This window comes from Diadema antillarum, unplaced genomic scaffold (assembly GCF_040938485.1).
Source record: "Diadema antillarum isolate AM-2024a unplaced genomic scaffold, OU_Dant_1.0 seq00000513_RagTag, whole genome shotgun sequence".
Lineage (NCBI taxonomy): Eukaryota > Metazoa > Echinodermata > Echinoidea > Diadematoida > Diadematidae > Diadema > Diadema antillarum.
Window position 1 is genome coordinate 421,122 of NW_027271467.1, and position 15,456 is coordinate 436,577.

The window sequence follows — 15,456 nt, forward strand, 5'->3', positions numbered from 1 at the left end:
TAGGTTTCACTAATTCAACAGAAAATTAAATCAAATATTTAATATCCGTATTCAAAGTTACCAAATTCAATTTTCTGTCCACGCCGCGAACGTACGTAACTGCTAGTTGAGACACTCCAGAGTCGTTCGATTTAACACGGAAACGCCGACACTACCCTGAAGTTAGACATCTGCTTTCGGTTTCGCGCCATAAGCATAGCTGTCTTTTCAGAACATTTAGTTATCTAGCTTCAGCTTCCGTTTCTAATTCTGTCCAGTATGTTACGTGCGTTCAGTGGGTACGCTCCGCTTGGTGGGACGCACGAACGGTGGACAGAATCTACAATCGGTCTTCGTTACGTGTGTTCGCACGCGCGTAACTCAGACAGTTCGTTCCCATGTGTCTTGCTTACCTCCTTGTTTCGCGCCGTTCTGTCCGAGGTTGCGTATCGTTCGCATGAAATTTCCCGTGTTATGTCTGCATTGCGTACAATCCAGCATCGACTGCTCAGATCTGAATATGACGGAGGTGATTACGACTCTCACTGACAAAAGGTAAATTTTGCATTCTAGAGTAGAATCTTCCGTATTTTTAGGATTAATGGCCCTGCTGGCATTATTAGAAATTCTTTTGAGATTCTCTGTATGTTAGCTTTCACTACTCGTTTTCGAGTTCACACGGACGATAACTGAGCCAAGTCCCACATGTGTTATTTTTTGTTAGTAAATTCTTCGTTGCTTCCAGCTTCAAATAATCTTTCTTTTCATCTTTTCGTAATATTTTTTCCTCAAAATAAAACCAAACTGACAGTGACAAAACAGCAATGATCGAAAGCTAAGCCAAGAGTGGTACTTAGAATGGCTGAATACAAGTTTAACTCCACTGTCCATCGTGAGCTGACGCACTGTAACCGTGTTAACGTTAACTCGCTATTCAGTTTACGAAACGTAAACGAGTGTAAGTGTAACATTTTAATATTGAATTTCGAAAGCCAGGCTAGCGCTACGCTAGTGACATGAGTCCTAAGTGCAAGTGTTGTAACCACACGATATCGTTTGTGTATGTAGACACCCATGATCAAACAAGTTAGAAAAGAAAATTTACCAGGCCTACATCGGGATTTGACTTGATTTATTTCTGCCTAAGCAAAGTGCAAACTCGACTTCTAACGTTGTTAATGTTGTCCTTCAGCCACATGAGCTCATGGATTGCAGTTCTCTCATGATATGATTTATTTATTTAGATTGTATTTCTATGTTTTGATGTAGACTAGACAACTAGCAACTGTTATGTGAGAAGCTGTGCTGCCCTGTTCTGCACCTTTTAGTGGTGATTCAATCTGTGTTGTGAGTGACCAGAGCGTCCCTTCGATCATCATGCTGGTGCCCAGCCTGTCTGCTTACCAGTGTTACGGTGAGGTGTATATACATATTTTTGTGATTTTGCGGGAGGGCTCGTTGGAGCTAAGTGACCCTGACTCAATGTACAATATGTCCATAACACCCTGTCTTTTGTGGCCTGGACAGTTATCTGTGCAGAGCCTCATTCCAGCTGTCGATGTCGCACCATCCACCATGTTCACTCTTTGCTGGCCTGTGTCGTGTCCTAAAAACGATCCCTGTCATGAAATCAGCCCCAAATCTTTCTGCTCTAATAAATGTATGACATGACCAAAGTTCCGCAACTTCACTTCGCAGAAATTCTGCGATGTTATGTTTATTTACAGAACTATTTTGTATTTATTTAATGAAGATTATAAATTTGTATTGCACGTATGAATTAATGACCACTAAGCAAATTGTGTAGGAGATATTAAATCTCTTTCTACAGTGGAAAACAAACATTACAAGTAACAGTAATACCTTTCAAAGAAGCCATGACCTCCATATTTTAATGCCATGCTATTATGTATTGTAAATATTTTATTTGTAGATGTCATAGAACTGGTACATGTGTAGTCTTCATTTTGTTGTCTTCCATGATATTTTGGTCCATTGTCATGTAGCCACATGTGTGCATATTTGGGGTTTTCTTCTGATACGATTATCACTATAGAAGCTGCATGGCCCTGTTCTACAGCTTGTGGTGGAGATTTTCTGAGTGCCCAGAGCATCCCTTCATCATGACTAGCCTGTCTGCTTTTCAGTGATAAGGTGTGAATGCATATTTTCATTTCATTATGTAATCTTCCTTTTTTTTTTTGTCCAAAAAGGCTGCTACATTGGCACTCAATATATTAAGGGTGCATAATATATATATATATATATATATTTTTTTTTTTTTTCAGACCATGACAAAAAAAAAAAGAAGTTCCTTTTATGTACAGGACTATTTCTTATTCATTTTTAAAGTATATAAATTTATAGTGCATACATGAATAAATGATTGCAGAGCAGTTTGTGTAGGATGTTTGTAGGAGATATTGAATTGCTTTCTACAGTGTGAAACAAACAGTGATTGTTACCCTTCAAAGATAGAAGCCATGGCCTCCATATTTTTTGACACTATGGCATATTCTTCTTTATTATAAAGATTTTATCATAGATATCTTTTTGAATGATTATGTACAATTGTAGTTAGCCCTCCTTTTGTTGTTTTTGGTAATATCTTTATCCGTTGTCGTGTAGCCATATCTGTGGTTATCGGGGTTTTCACCAGATGTTATTATCATTTTATTTATAGAAGCTGCATTGCCGTGTTCTACAGCTTTTGATGGAAATTTTTTAAATCTCTGAGTGCCCAGAGCATCTCTTCATCACGCCAAGCATGTTTGCTTTCCAGTGATAAGGTATGTACAATGTATGCATATTTTCATGAAGTTGCAATCAATTCTCGGTATCGCCAGTGCGCAAAAAACTTCTGTGCATGCTGAAGAGCTCTGTCACAGATACACTTTAGGATTCTTTTGTGCCCTTGTTCACTTCTGGTTGTCTCACGCTAAGTAGAGGTCGCAGTTCCCATATGATTCAATGGGGTTAATTGTCTGCTTTTCCATTGCCATCCCTTTTTTCTTGGTTAAAATTCAGCTTAAAAGAGTTGGAAGTTTTTAAGTTTTACTGATTTGCGGTCACTAGAGTCCTGGTTCACTACTGCAAGGCTTCAATGTGCTGGTCACATGATGGAAAGCGAAGAAATCTTCAACAAAAATACCTCTGGATAAAGATAGAGCATGATCTGAGTGCATGAGCAGCCAAAACCAGGTCAAGTTTGTCCTGTAAGCTATCTCATAATGAATCTAGAACACTGCTCTCCGCACGGCAACTAGGTATTGGCGATACCAAGAATTACACCTATCCTTCTTTTTTTTTTTAACTTTGGCCAGGAAAGGTTGCTAGGTGGGTTGATAGATTGGAGGTCAACTTTTATTTTTCTATGACAAACATACATTGCTTTTATGTACAGAAGTATTCTTTATTTATTTCCCAAAATCTATAAATATTGCATACATTACTAAATAATCAAACAGAAAAGAAATTCAAGAGGGCAAACATTGTGCAAAGGTGTTGATACTCAATTGCTGTCTGCAGCAAAAAATAAATATTACACATTACCTTTCGAAGATAGCGATAACTCACGGCCTCCTCCAAATTTCTATAATCCTGTACAAGTGTATTCAAAACTTATTGGAAATGTTTTATTATTAGATGTCTTTGAATGAAGATTGTTAGATAAAACACAGCTCTTCTAATTGGATGGCTACACATACTTTTGTTTCTACAGTAACAGTTTTTTTTTTTTCTAAAATTCCTTTTTTTTTAAAAATAAGAGTCTACTGTATTTGTAGTTTGTGTATTTTATTGCTTGGTTTACGGAATAACTATGCAGCAAAATGTTTAACTATGATTATTTCAATTGCGGGTGACATGTACAGTGTACATGGCTTTTGAACAATCTTTTATCTGCACTCAGTATGTAGGAATATTCCAAACTTTCAAAAATTGTGATAAAATGAACTCAATATTTGTATTTGTTGATTATGTATGTATAATTTTTTTTTTTGACAGGTAAGACATCCTGGATGATGACTTGATGGGGAAACCAAGGCATGGAGTTTTCAAGTGGTTGTTCAAAGATGACATCTCCAGAGAATCTACAAACAATATCCTGTGCAGAATGCCTGATCCCATTCTCTTGGAGGAGCAAAGCACCACAAGACAGCAGTTGTTGTTTTTTCCTTCAAGTTGTAAACTATATCAGATATGACTTGAGCTTTTAATTTTTTGCAAGATACAATGTAATAAGAAACCACTTATGAAATTTTTATGAGCATACAATTCTACAAGGAATTCAAAGTTTAGCTTATGAAACATTGTCTTCAAATGGCTGAGGTATGAAACCACAAAGTAAACCAATGTTATTGAAATAGAAGATCTGGGTTTCAACTTTTATGAGGATCACTTTGTTCAACTTTCTTTTTGGATATCTCAGCCTTTTCAAAACTGATTTTCACTTAAGTAAACTTTCAATGCCTTTAAGAGAACCTACCTGGTATATGCTATTTCAAAAAGTTAAAAGCTGAGTCGTCACCTAAATCAATATTTACCATCCCTTTTGTTGTAAAGCAAGATATAAACAGGGATACAACTGAATAAAAAAAGTTGTTACATTAGCTGCTTTGTTTCTTACTGTGGCTGATGAACATTAAGGCGATACAAGAACGAACAATGTCAGTTTTTATTGTGTTCAGAGCCTGTATGTTGATCGAGTTTGGAATATGATGACTGAAATTCCAGGATGGGCCTTATACACCATTTGAATGCATATGTATCAAATGGGCGGGCACATAAAAAGGGTGGGGTTTTTTTTTTGTGCGTGTTTTTTTTTTTTTTTTTTTTGGTCTAATTTACAAATCAACTCATAGATTGTAAAGTTAAGAGTTCTCTGACAGTACCTGAACATTTCGGAAAGTGTTATTCTTCGAAAACAGTTGATGGCACATTAACTTTTTTATGTTTCTTACTGTGACTGATTTACATTAAAGGTCCAGTTTACCTTTGGGAGCAGTGATTTGAAATATGTTCAAGATATCACATTTGATGCATATGTGTCGGTCTGTTGTATCACAATATCCTACCATTTAAAATGTTTGCAATAAAGCCGAAAGTATAAGGAGATATCAGTATTATTCTTGATAAACCATATGTTTCTTAACTATGGCTGATGGACATTAAGGCGATAGAAGAGTGAACAATGCAAGTTTAATTCTTGTTTATGGAGCCTGTATGAGCCTAGATACACCATACTGCATTGAATTGGCAGGCAAAGAAAAGGGCGCTTTCAAATTCATGGAATTTTTCTGTCAAGATGTTTTCATTGCTGTCAGGCAGAAGCTCGGTGGTCTAGTGGAGATGACGCCTGTCCGGAGATCAGGGGGTCGTAGGTTCAAATCCTGCTCGAGTATGTACGTCCATGATTTATTTATTTTTTTTCTGCTGTCAGGCAGAAGCTCGATGGTCTAGTGGAGATGACACCTGTCCAGAGATCAGGGGGTCGTAGGTTCAAATCCTGCTCGAGTATGTACGCCCATGATTTTTTATATCATGGCTACTATAGAAACACTGAACAATTCAGAAAGTGTCATTCTTTGTGTATTGATTTCCTATTAGGATTATTTCCTTTAATAATGAATGTTACAACTATTCATTTTCAAATGAATGTAAATTGAAATGAACAGATTTAACTGTTGCACTATCAAATGACAGTTTCTTTTCACATTGAAATCAGCTATTGGTACATTAACTGCTTTATGTTTCTGACTGTGGCTGATGGACATTAAATGCAATAGAAAAAATGAACAATGCAAGTTTTAATTCTTGTTTCCAGAGCCTGTGTGTTGATTGAGTTTGGGATGTGATGACTGAAATTCTAGTTAATTCCTTATAAACTGTATCTTAACATTTGTATGTAATTTTGTATCAGTAAAAAAACAAATCACTTTAGTTTTAAATTTGGACAGGCAAATACAATCCACTTGATTTACATGTATGTGTATGTAGGAATATCAATTCAAGGTGTAATGGACACGAAATGGTAACTGCTGACCCAATGACAACAGCAAAATGCTCCTTTGCATACAATATTTCGATATTTCAGCCTTTGTATATACTGCACATTGCGGTTTAAAATGAATTACACAATATACTGGAGAATGGGAGTGTATTGTATACCTTGGAAATTAAAAAACTCTGTAGAGTTCAAGTTTCTGTCCTACTCTTGTGTTACATACGTTCACCACTAATGCAGTGATACATGTCATATCATGTACTTTGGAATTTCAAGAAACTCCATGCCAATGAAGCTTTGGCTTTTCCTCACACACACATGCACCCATACAGATATTGAATATGACAACAGTTTGCCCGATTATGGAGGAACTTGGTACAAACATGATCTCACCTTTCGGATATGATGCACAAATTTTCTGGCATTAATCATGAATGCACACTTCAAAATGACACAAATAATGAATGTTTTCACAAATATGGACACCCTAAATTGTTCTTATCACAATGTATCAGCACAATAAATAGTGTCAGATGATTTCAAATCAATATTTGTATTCTTTGTATGAGGAATCCATCATTCCAATATTTCTGTCCTACTCTATGTGTTACACGCGTTCGCCCCCATAGCTATTACACATGTCTTACTTACATACCCACTCAAGCTCTATTTGAATACGAAGTTATCTTTTCCTACTTAAAAATATTTAATATAGGTATTAGGCAACCAAACTCTGAAATATGGATACTCTGAAGACAATTTTAATTTTTCATGTTTTTCCAACCTAAAACTACCCATTTACTGTGGAAATGCCCATATGTATCGAATGGGCGGGCACATAAAAAGGGTGGGTTTTTTTGTGCGTGTGTTTTTTTTTTTTTTTGTCTAATTTACAAATCAACGCATAGATTGTAAAGTTAAGAGTTCTCCGACAGTACCTGAACATTTCGGAAAGTGTTATTCTTCGAAAACAGTTGATGGCACATTAACTTTTTTATGTTTCTTACTGTGACTGATTTACATTAAAGGACAAGTCCACCTTCATAAACATAAGGATTGAGAGAATGCAACAATATTAGTAGAACACATCAGTGAAAGTTTGAGGAAAATTGCACAATCGATGCAAAAGTTATGAATTTTTAAAATTTTTGTGTTGGAACCGCTGGATGAGGAGACTACTACAGCTTGTGATTCATATGCGTACAACAGTATAAAGAAAATGTAAAAGAAAATTTAAAATATTTTCACTTTTTTCGCATAATAAAAGAGCACTTGACTTGCCTCTTTCTAAAGGCGGGGGGAATAATATTACCCATAACATTTGTCGGTAACGAGTCAGGGGAATGTGTACTTTTTTCAAAAGATGGAATTTTGTGAAATTCTCTTTATATTTTCCTTATATTGTTGTACGCATGTGACATCTAAGTTATTCATACACTGCAGTAGTCTTCTCATCCAGCGGTTACTGCACAAAAACTTCAAAAATTCATAACTTTTGAACGGATTGTCTGATTTTCCTCAAACTTTCAATGATGCGTTCCACTAATATTGCTACATTCTCTCAATCCTTATGTTTATGAAGGTGAACTTGTCCTTTAAAGGTCCAGTTTACCTTTGGGAGCAGTGATTTGAAATATGTTCAAGATATCACATTTGATGCATATAGTGTCAGTCTGTTGTATCACAATATCCTACCATTTAAAATGTTTGCAATAAAGCCGAAAGTATAAGGAGATATCAGTATTATTCTTGATAAACCATATGTTTCTTAACTATGGCTGATGGACATTAAGGCGATGAAAGAGTGAACAATGCAAGTTTAATTCTTGTTTATGGAGCCTGTATGAGCCTAGATACACCATATAAAAATGTACACTGCATTGAATTGGCAGGCAAAGAAAAGGGTGCTTTCAAATTCATGGAATTTTTCTGTCAAGATGTTTTCACTGCTGTCAGGCAGAAGCTCGGTGGTCTAGTGGAGATGACGCCTGTCCGGAGATCAGGGGGTCGTAGGTTCAAATCCTGCTCGAGTATGTACGTCCATGATTTATTAATTTTTTTTTCTGCTGTCAGGCAGAAACTCGATGGTCTAGTGGAGATGACGCCTGTCCGGAGATCAGGGGGTCGTAGGTTCAAATCCTGCTCGAGTATGTATGCCCATGATTTTTTATATCATGGCTACTATAGAAGCACTGAACAATTCAGAAAGTGTCATTCTTTGTGTATTGATTTCCTATTAGGATTATTTCCTTAATGAATGTTACAACTATTCATTTTCAAATGAATGTAAATTGAAATGAACAGATTTAACTGTTGCACTAGTTATCAAATAACAGTTTCTTTTCACATTGATATCAGCTATTGGTACATTAACTGCTTTATGTTTCTGACTGTGGCTGATGGACATTAAATGCAATAGAAAAATGAACAATGCAAGTTTTAATTCTTGTTTCCAAAGCCTGTGTGTTGATTGAGTTTGGGATGTGATGACTGAAATTCTAGTTAATTCCTTATAAACTGTATCAATACATTTGTATGTAATTTTGTATCAGTAAAAAAAAAATCACTTTAGTTTTAAATTTGGACAGGCAAATACAATCCACTTGATTTACATGTATGTGTATGTAGGAATATCAATTCAAGGTGTAATGGACACGAAATGGTAACTGCTGACCCAATGACAACAGCAAAATGCTCCTTTGCATACAGTATTTCGATATTTCAGCCTTTGTATATGCTGCACATTGTGGTTTAAAATGAACTACACAATATACTGGAGAATGGGAGTGTATTGTATACCTTGGAAATTAAAAAACTCTGTAAAGTTCAAGTTTCTGTCCTACTCTTGTGTTACATACGTTCACCACTAATGCAGTGATACATGTCATATCATGTACTTTGGAATTTCAAGAAACTCTATGCCAATGAAGCTTTGGCTTTTCCTCACACACACATGCACCCATACAGATATGAATATGACAACAGTTTGCCCGATTATGGAGGAACTTAGTACAAACATGGTCTCACCTTTCGGATATGATGCACAAATTTTCTGGCATTAATCATGAATGCACACTTCAAAATGACACAAATAATGAATGTTTTCACAAATATGGACACCCTAAATTGTTCTTATCATAATGTATCAGCACAATAAATAGTGTCAGATGATTTGAAATCAATATTTGTATTCTTTGTATGAGGAATCCATCATTCCAATATTTCTGTCCTACTCTATGTGTTACACGCGTTCGCCCCATAGCTATTACACATGTCTTACTTACATACCCACTCAAGCTCTATTTGAATACAAAGTTATCTTTTCCTACTTAAAAATATTTAATATAGGTATTAGGCAACCAAACTCTGAAATATGGATACTCTGAAGACAATTTTAATTTTTCATGTTTTTCCAACCTAAAACTACCCATTTACTGTGGAAATGCCCACATGTACAACCGTGTACTTAGTACTATAGTATTCATTTCATAGAATATATCTTGCGCATGCGTAGTTGCTAAATATTTCAAAGGCATAACAACGGAGACGCCAAAATTCCGAATGACTATTTCGACAACTTGTTGATTAACTGCAGTTTCCTGGGTAATGTCACACCTTGTTTATGTCTACTTATAATGTTCTTTGTGATTAATTGTTGTGTATGTTATTTGTACGACGCATTTTCTTGCTTTTTTCCGTGTAGACAATATTTTGGATTGTGCGAAATATGTGAGGACAGACCATCGCCCAGTCCCACATATGATATTTCGTGTGGTTTACCATCAGCTGCAAACATAATCCGAAGGCGAAGCTGCCTGCCTGCACAATCTGAAACTGAAATTAGCCTGGATCTGGATCTGGATCTGGATGAATACGCTGAAAAACTCTGGATAGAGTATCACTCAGCACTGTGGTGTGTGATGTGCAGCTAATCACAACGGAGGTGACGCTGGAGCGCTTCTTTGAATGTGTCAAATTTATGAATCTGCTTTATGTTACTCGGCAGATTATTCCAATCCTTCGCTGTTCTATGGAAGAAGGAGTTGGCAAGAGCAGTTGAGAAACCGTGTAAAGTAGAGTAATTGTCCGGATGATAACTTCGGGTTGTCATACCTCTCGGTGCTTGAGCAGGACTGATATAATCCTCGAGATTTAGATCAATATTGCTGTGCTTTATTTTATGAAATGTTGATAGCCTTAAAAGCTTGCGTCGTTCTGGGAGTGGATGAAGTTTGAGATCCTTTATCATTCCGGAGACGGAAGATTGCCACTTGTAATCATTACAGATGAATCTGGCTGCTCTATTTTGTACTGCTTGAATCTTGGAGATGTTACGTTGAGTGAAGGGGTCCCATACTGTACAGCAATACTCCAAGTGGGGACGCACTAGGCTCTTGTATGCTTGTACAAGTAATTTAACATTTCTCGGTGCATTATGTAGATTACGACGGAGAAAGCCAATCATGCTGCTTGCTCTGGCTGTAGTTATATCAATATGTCTATTCCATTTTAAATTGTCTGATAAGACAACTCCTAGGTATTTGTGACTGGACACTGTTTCTATCTGGTGACCGGCTAAGGTGTACGTGTGATGAATGGGACGAGACTTCCTTGTGAAGCGCATAACGTTGCATTTGTCCAGCTTGTATTTCATTTGCCATTTTTTTCCCCAAGCCTCTAAGGTACGTAGATCTTGTTGAAGTATGACACAATCTTTATGTGTCTTAATGGGACGGTAAACTACACAATCGTCTGCGAATAGGCAGACGTTGGATGAAACTTGATCAGGGAGATTATTAATATATGATAAGAAAAGCAATGGGCCCAGAACAGTGCCTTGGGGCACTCCTGAAGAAACATGAACGGGTCTTGAGGATGACCCTTGGACTACGACTGTTTGTTCCCTTTCTGTGAGAAATTGTGAAATCCATGAAAGTAATGAGCCCTGGATTCCAAGATACTTGAGGCGATGAAGGAGCCTCTGATGTGGTACAGTATCAAACGCTTTTGCAAAGTCTAACACAACAGCGTCAACTTGCTTAATGGTTTCGACAGAGGAGAAAATATTATGAATTGTTGTAATCAGTTGGGACTCACATGACCGTCTGGATCTGAATCCATGTTGTGTGTTACTGAGGATATTGTTATCCTCCAGATGGCTCATAATGTGGCGATAGATGATATGTTCTAAGACTTTGCAGCAGGTGGATGTGAGGGATACCGGCCTGTAGTTGGCTGGGTCGGATCTACTACCATTCTTATACAGAGCATTTATATTAGCTTGTCTCCAATCTCGGGGTAGCGTGCCAGTCCGAAGACTTTGCGTAAATATGACTTGCAATATAGGTGCTACTTGTGCAGCACATAACTTGAGAAATTTGGGGGAAATGCCGTCTGGGCCAGAAGCTTTATTCACATCTAAGTTCTTAAGAAGTTTCATAATACCTTCTGTAGAAATAATCAAATCTGATATTGTTGGGATTTGTCTCTGTTCCATATGAGGAATATTAATCAAATCTTCTTTAGTGAAAACTGATTGATATTGATCACTTAAGACTTCAGCTTTTTCACGAGCTGTATCGGCTAGTTTTCCCTTGGAGTATAAAGCCGATATACCATTTGTGTCACGCCTCTTTTGCTTAATAAAAGACCAAAATTTCTTGGGGTTAGAAGTGAGTGAGTCAAAAACTGTTGTTCCTAAAAAATGTTGTTCAGCTTTTCGAAGTTCTTTTTGGACTTGCTTACGAAGCTGCCTATAACGGCACCAGTTCCGATGGGATCCATCTGTTTTGGCACTATAAAACGCCCTATTTTTCTTTCTAATCAATCGCTTGAGGGTTCCGTTTATCCAAGGAAGATTAAATCGAGTACTCTTAGTAGCCTTCTAAGAATCTAATATTATGCGACGAATCTTTCAGATTACTAAGAGCAAAAGCCAATATACAAACTTATTCACACGTCTATGGCAGGTTGAAAGAGGTCAAATGAGAAATACAGTTCCTAAAAAAGGTTCGATTCTGATTCTATTCCAGATTTCTAGACTAGGCCTAGGCCTATATTTACTATAACTAAGTTACCATATAGGCCCTACCACTTACCAGATCGCACAAGACTGACTGTAGCCTAGACTTATGTATAGACAGATAGATTGACGGACAGAGCTGAGACTAGACTTCTACGTTGTTCTAGAGGAGAGACCGACAGAGACATACATTTTGTACACACACAAATACAAAGAACTGACTTCTTTCAGCTTGCAATATAATCATTGCACAGTCACAGGTCTCAATTTTACTTCCTGCGGTTTGTCTTGTTTGCATAAATCTTGGGACTTAGCTAGAGTAAAATAACCTAACATTACAACATTAGAATTTTAACTTCATGATTCTAACAGTTAGATTGTGCAGGCAGCATAAGCTGTGATCACTTAAGAGTGAGTGTGACTCTGTGTTTTGTGTGACGGCTTGAAAGTCAACATCGATTTGCTTTCGTTCCAATTGTCAATTTATCAAATTCATATGAGTAATTGAAAATAATCCCATGATTTTGGTGCAGTTTAGTTCAGTAGAATTTGAGATATCTATATATATGGATACCAAAGTACATAAGAATCTAGCATCAAAGAGTGAGTGTGTACTGCAAAGGATTTTAAGAAATGAAAAGGGTCCTCTACCAAAGACATACACTGTAGGATCTAATCACACCACTCTACTAAAACGAGTATCTAGCAAACTACGAAAGCACAATTTCCCATTCATTTTATGATCCAAGCTTAAGTTTATAATAATATGTGGAAATCTAGAACTTTCAGAAGAAGAATTGCTCAGTCAGAAAATTAAAAAAAAGTTGACAAGATTGACCCATTTCACTTGCATCATTTGTGTACATTGTATTTTGAGTCCTCGTGTGAAATCAATGTTCCAGTTTTTACAATGGCAGCATCATTCATCATTGATTAGGATCAGCAATGGCTGCGTGGAGATGATGGATGCAGACAGTGTAGATGAGTATCCTGTGAGAGACCCTGGTGGTGCCGGAGGAGGTCACAGAAATGGTTTGGATGATGGAGGTAGGTCACCATGTCCAAGAATGTAAATGGTGTTTGGGGATATGTACAAGTAGGTGAAACTCACTGCAATGTGCATCAACATTTTAAGAACCTGTACAGATTTTTTCAATTCCTGGCCATTGCTTGTAATTTGATATCTAAACAACCATGAAAAATTTGTCACTTTCACAGGGAGAAGAAGGAATGGTGCATTCCATGTAAGATTTACAGGATGAATGAAACAATGTATCAAAGACCAGAGATTTTACATTGTACATTAGAATCAAGTTGGGGATAGGGAAATCTCCTGGTAATTGGAATTTGATGGTGTCATACATTTGTTACATGCCCTGCGTTGCAGCCTCACATTGAGCCAAATTTCTTTCAAATTTGCTTTGTAGGCATATCAATTATCATGGTGGGATCTGGAAACCTAGTGTTTTTGTTGACCGTATCCTCAGTGTAGTAGGGGGCAGAGGGGTGAATAATCTTGCATTACTCAGTAATGGGTACACCATTCATGAGGTGGACGCATAACATTCCCAGAACTCTTGGCACTAAAATATGATTACTGAATGTATAACAAAAAGAAAATGATTTGTCATTGTTATGCTCTGTGTGCAGTTAGTGAACAGAAAAGGGCACAGCAAAGGAGGATGGTGGCCAAGATTAGCCGAGAGGAACTGGAGGACCGATATTTGAGGCTCCATGATGAAAATCTCATCCTCAAGAGGCATGCCAGGAAGCAAGAAGAGAAGATCAAGAAGTGAGATGATTCATTTCAAATGTCTCTACCCCAGTGTGGCTAGAGAGACATTTTATTTATTTTTTTGATGTTAGATCATGTCATCTTATTTCTCACTGTGAACGTACAAGGAGTTGTTTTTTTTTTCTTCTGTTGTCGTGATAATCGGAGAGTAACTTTAGGTAATGCCTTCAGCAGGCCTCAACATTAGAGGTGGCCAGCTGGTCCAGGGCCACTACAGATTGATGTCTGGCCACTAAATTTCCAAATAGGCTATCTTTTGGTGGCCTGATCAGTCACTTGGGATTCAAAATGGATTATTGTGTTTCTGTTTATTTTGGGCCATCAAATTTTCAGATTTAAAGATTTTAGTGGCAAATGGATGGCCCATTTGAAATGGGCCACCAGACATATGGCACAGCAAATAACTGTTGTGATTTCCAAGTGTAGTTTTAACATTGAGTAGTATTGGTCAACCGCCCCAATGTTATCATCTACATATGAATGTATCAATGTATCAGTACTTCGTATTAGTACTTCGAAACTATTTTGCAAAATAATTGCTACCAGCCAGCAAGATGCTTTATACTGACAAAGCTGTAGTCCTTGTAAAAAAAAATGAAAATGTAAAAGATCATGGTGCATGTGGAATTTGACATACTCGTTATCAGAATGGCCACCAAACTGCTGCGGCTGGTGCACGACAACAAGAAGAAGGATGCTGATGCTGGTGTTGCGGGCGGGGCAGGGGTGAGGAGGAAAGGAGGACGGGATCTTGAGATGGAGGAGATGCTGGAGGAAAAGCAGCAGCTTATCAGAGAACTGGAGAAACAGAATGATGCCCTCAAGAACAAGGTGAGCCAGGCATCGTGGCCGGAGTACATCACTGTCTTACATTCTATAAGAAAGAGAAATTCCACTGTTTGATATCATAATGAATGAAGTGAGTTATTAAGATATTAAAAGTTTCAGTGAAGTCACTAAGAAGAATCATGGGGAAACAGAATATGAAAATGTTTTGCAGTTTCTCAGAGTACTTGGTCATAGACACATAAATGCAACTATGATGTGGTTAATTTCATTTCATTTCATTTATTTATTGTCCAAAAATGGAAAATGGAAAATATATGTTTTAAAATATTTTCTGTTCCATGTACAGGAAGTTCAGTACATGCAACATTAATAAGGAATCTATGCAAAGCTGTACTGCCTTATCAGCAGAATGGAATTGAATTTTGTATTAGAATGCTAATTTTCTTTGTAAGATGTCGGCAAGAAAAAGACTGTATCATATGACACAGAATCACTGACTCATCTCAGTTTCCCAGGAGCCCCATTAATATGGCCTGATCTGGAAATGTGCATTGTGAATGATTCATAATTATCTTGATTTTCTATTAATTATCAAGATATTGTGTGATTTTGAAGCAAGGTTGGTTCCCTATCTGTTTTGTTTGCTTGTTTGTTTTCTGACATACACAATGTTGATTCCTCTCATATGATTTGTAAAAACCTTTTCTGAATGCAGTACTTATTGAATATCATTGTGGTAATTCCAAGATTCCAGGGTTATGTCATTAGTAAAAAAACTTTGATAAACCAGGAGTACAGGCTCAGAGGAATGGGTGTGTCTCTGCCAGCAATCTGAAAGGCTTGATATCAGACCCCACCTCCATCTAC

At 37.1% G+C, this 15,456-nt stretch overlaps 1 protein-coding gene and 1 long non-coding RNA gene across 2 annotated transcripts in view; both read left to right on the forward strand.

Annotated features, from left to right (window-relative positions):
- The first annotated feature begins 2,047 nt into the window (after positions 1 to 2,047).
- Positions 2,048 to 4,302, forward strand: LOC139734209 (uncharacterized). Its single transcript, XR_011711149.1, has 3 exons — positions 2,048 to 2,133; positions 2,663 to 2,768; positions 3,985 to 4,302. It is a non-coding gene; the product is annotated as an uncharacterized lncRNA (long non-coding RNA).
- Positions 4,303 to 12,947: 8,645 nt separating this feature from the next.
- The window catches only part of LOC139734221 (protein fantom-like), a 49,436-nt gene continuing 46,927 nt past the window's right edge, over positions 12,948 to 15,456 (forward strand). Inside the window, exons 1-3 of the mRNA XM_071645023.1 lie at positions 12,948 to 13,052; positions 13,656 to 13,797; positions 14,448 to 14,631. Of these exons, the coding sequence (XP_071501124.1) occupies positions 12,965 to 13,052; positions 13,656 to 13,797; positions 14,448 to 14,631 (414 nt within the window). The 5' untranslated portion in view covers positions 12,948 to 12,964. The remainder of the gene's footprint in view (positions 13,053 to 13,655; positions 13,798 to 14,447; positions 14,632 to 15,456) is intronic.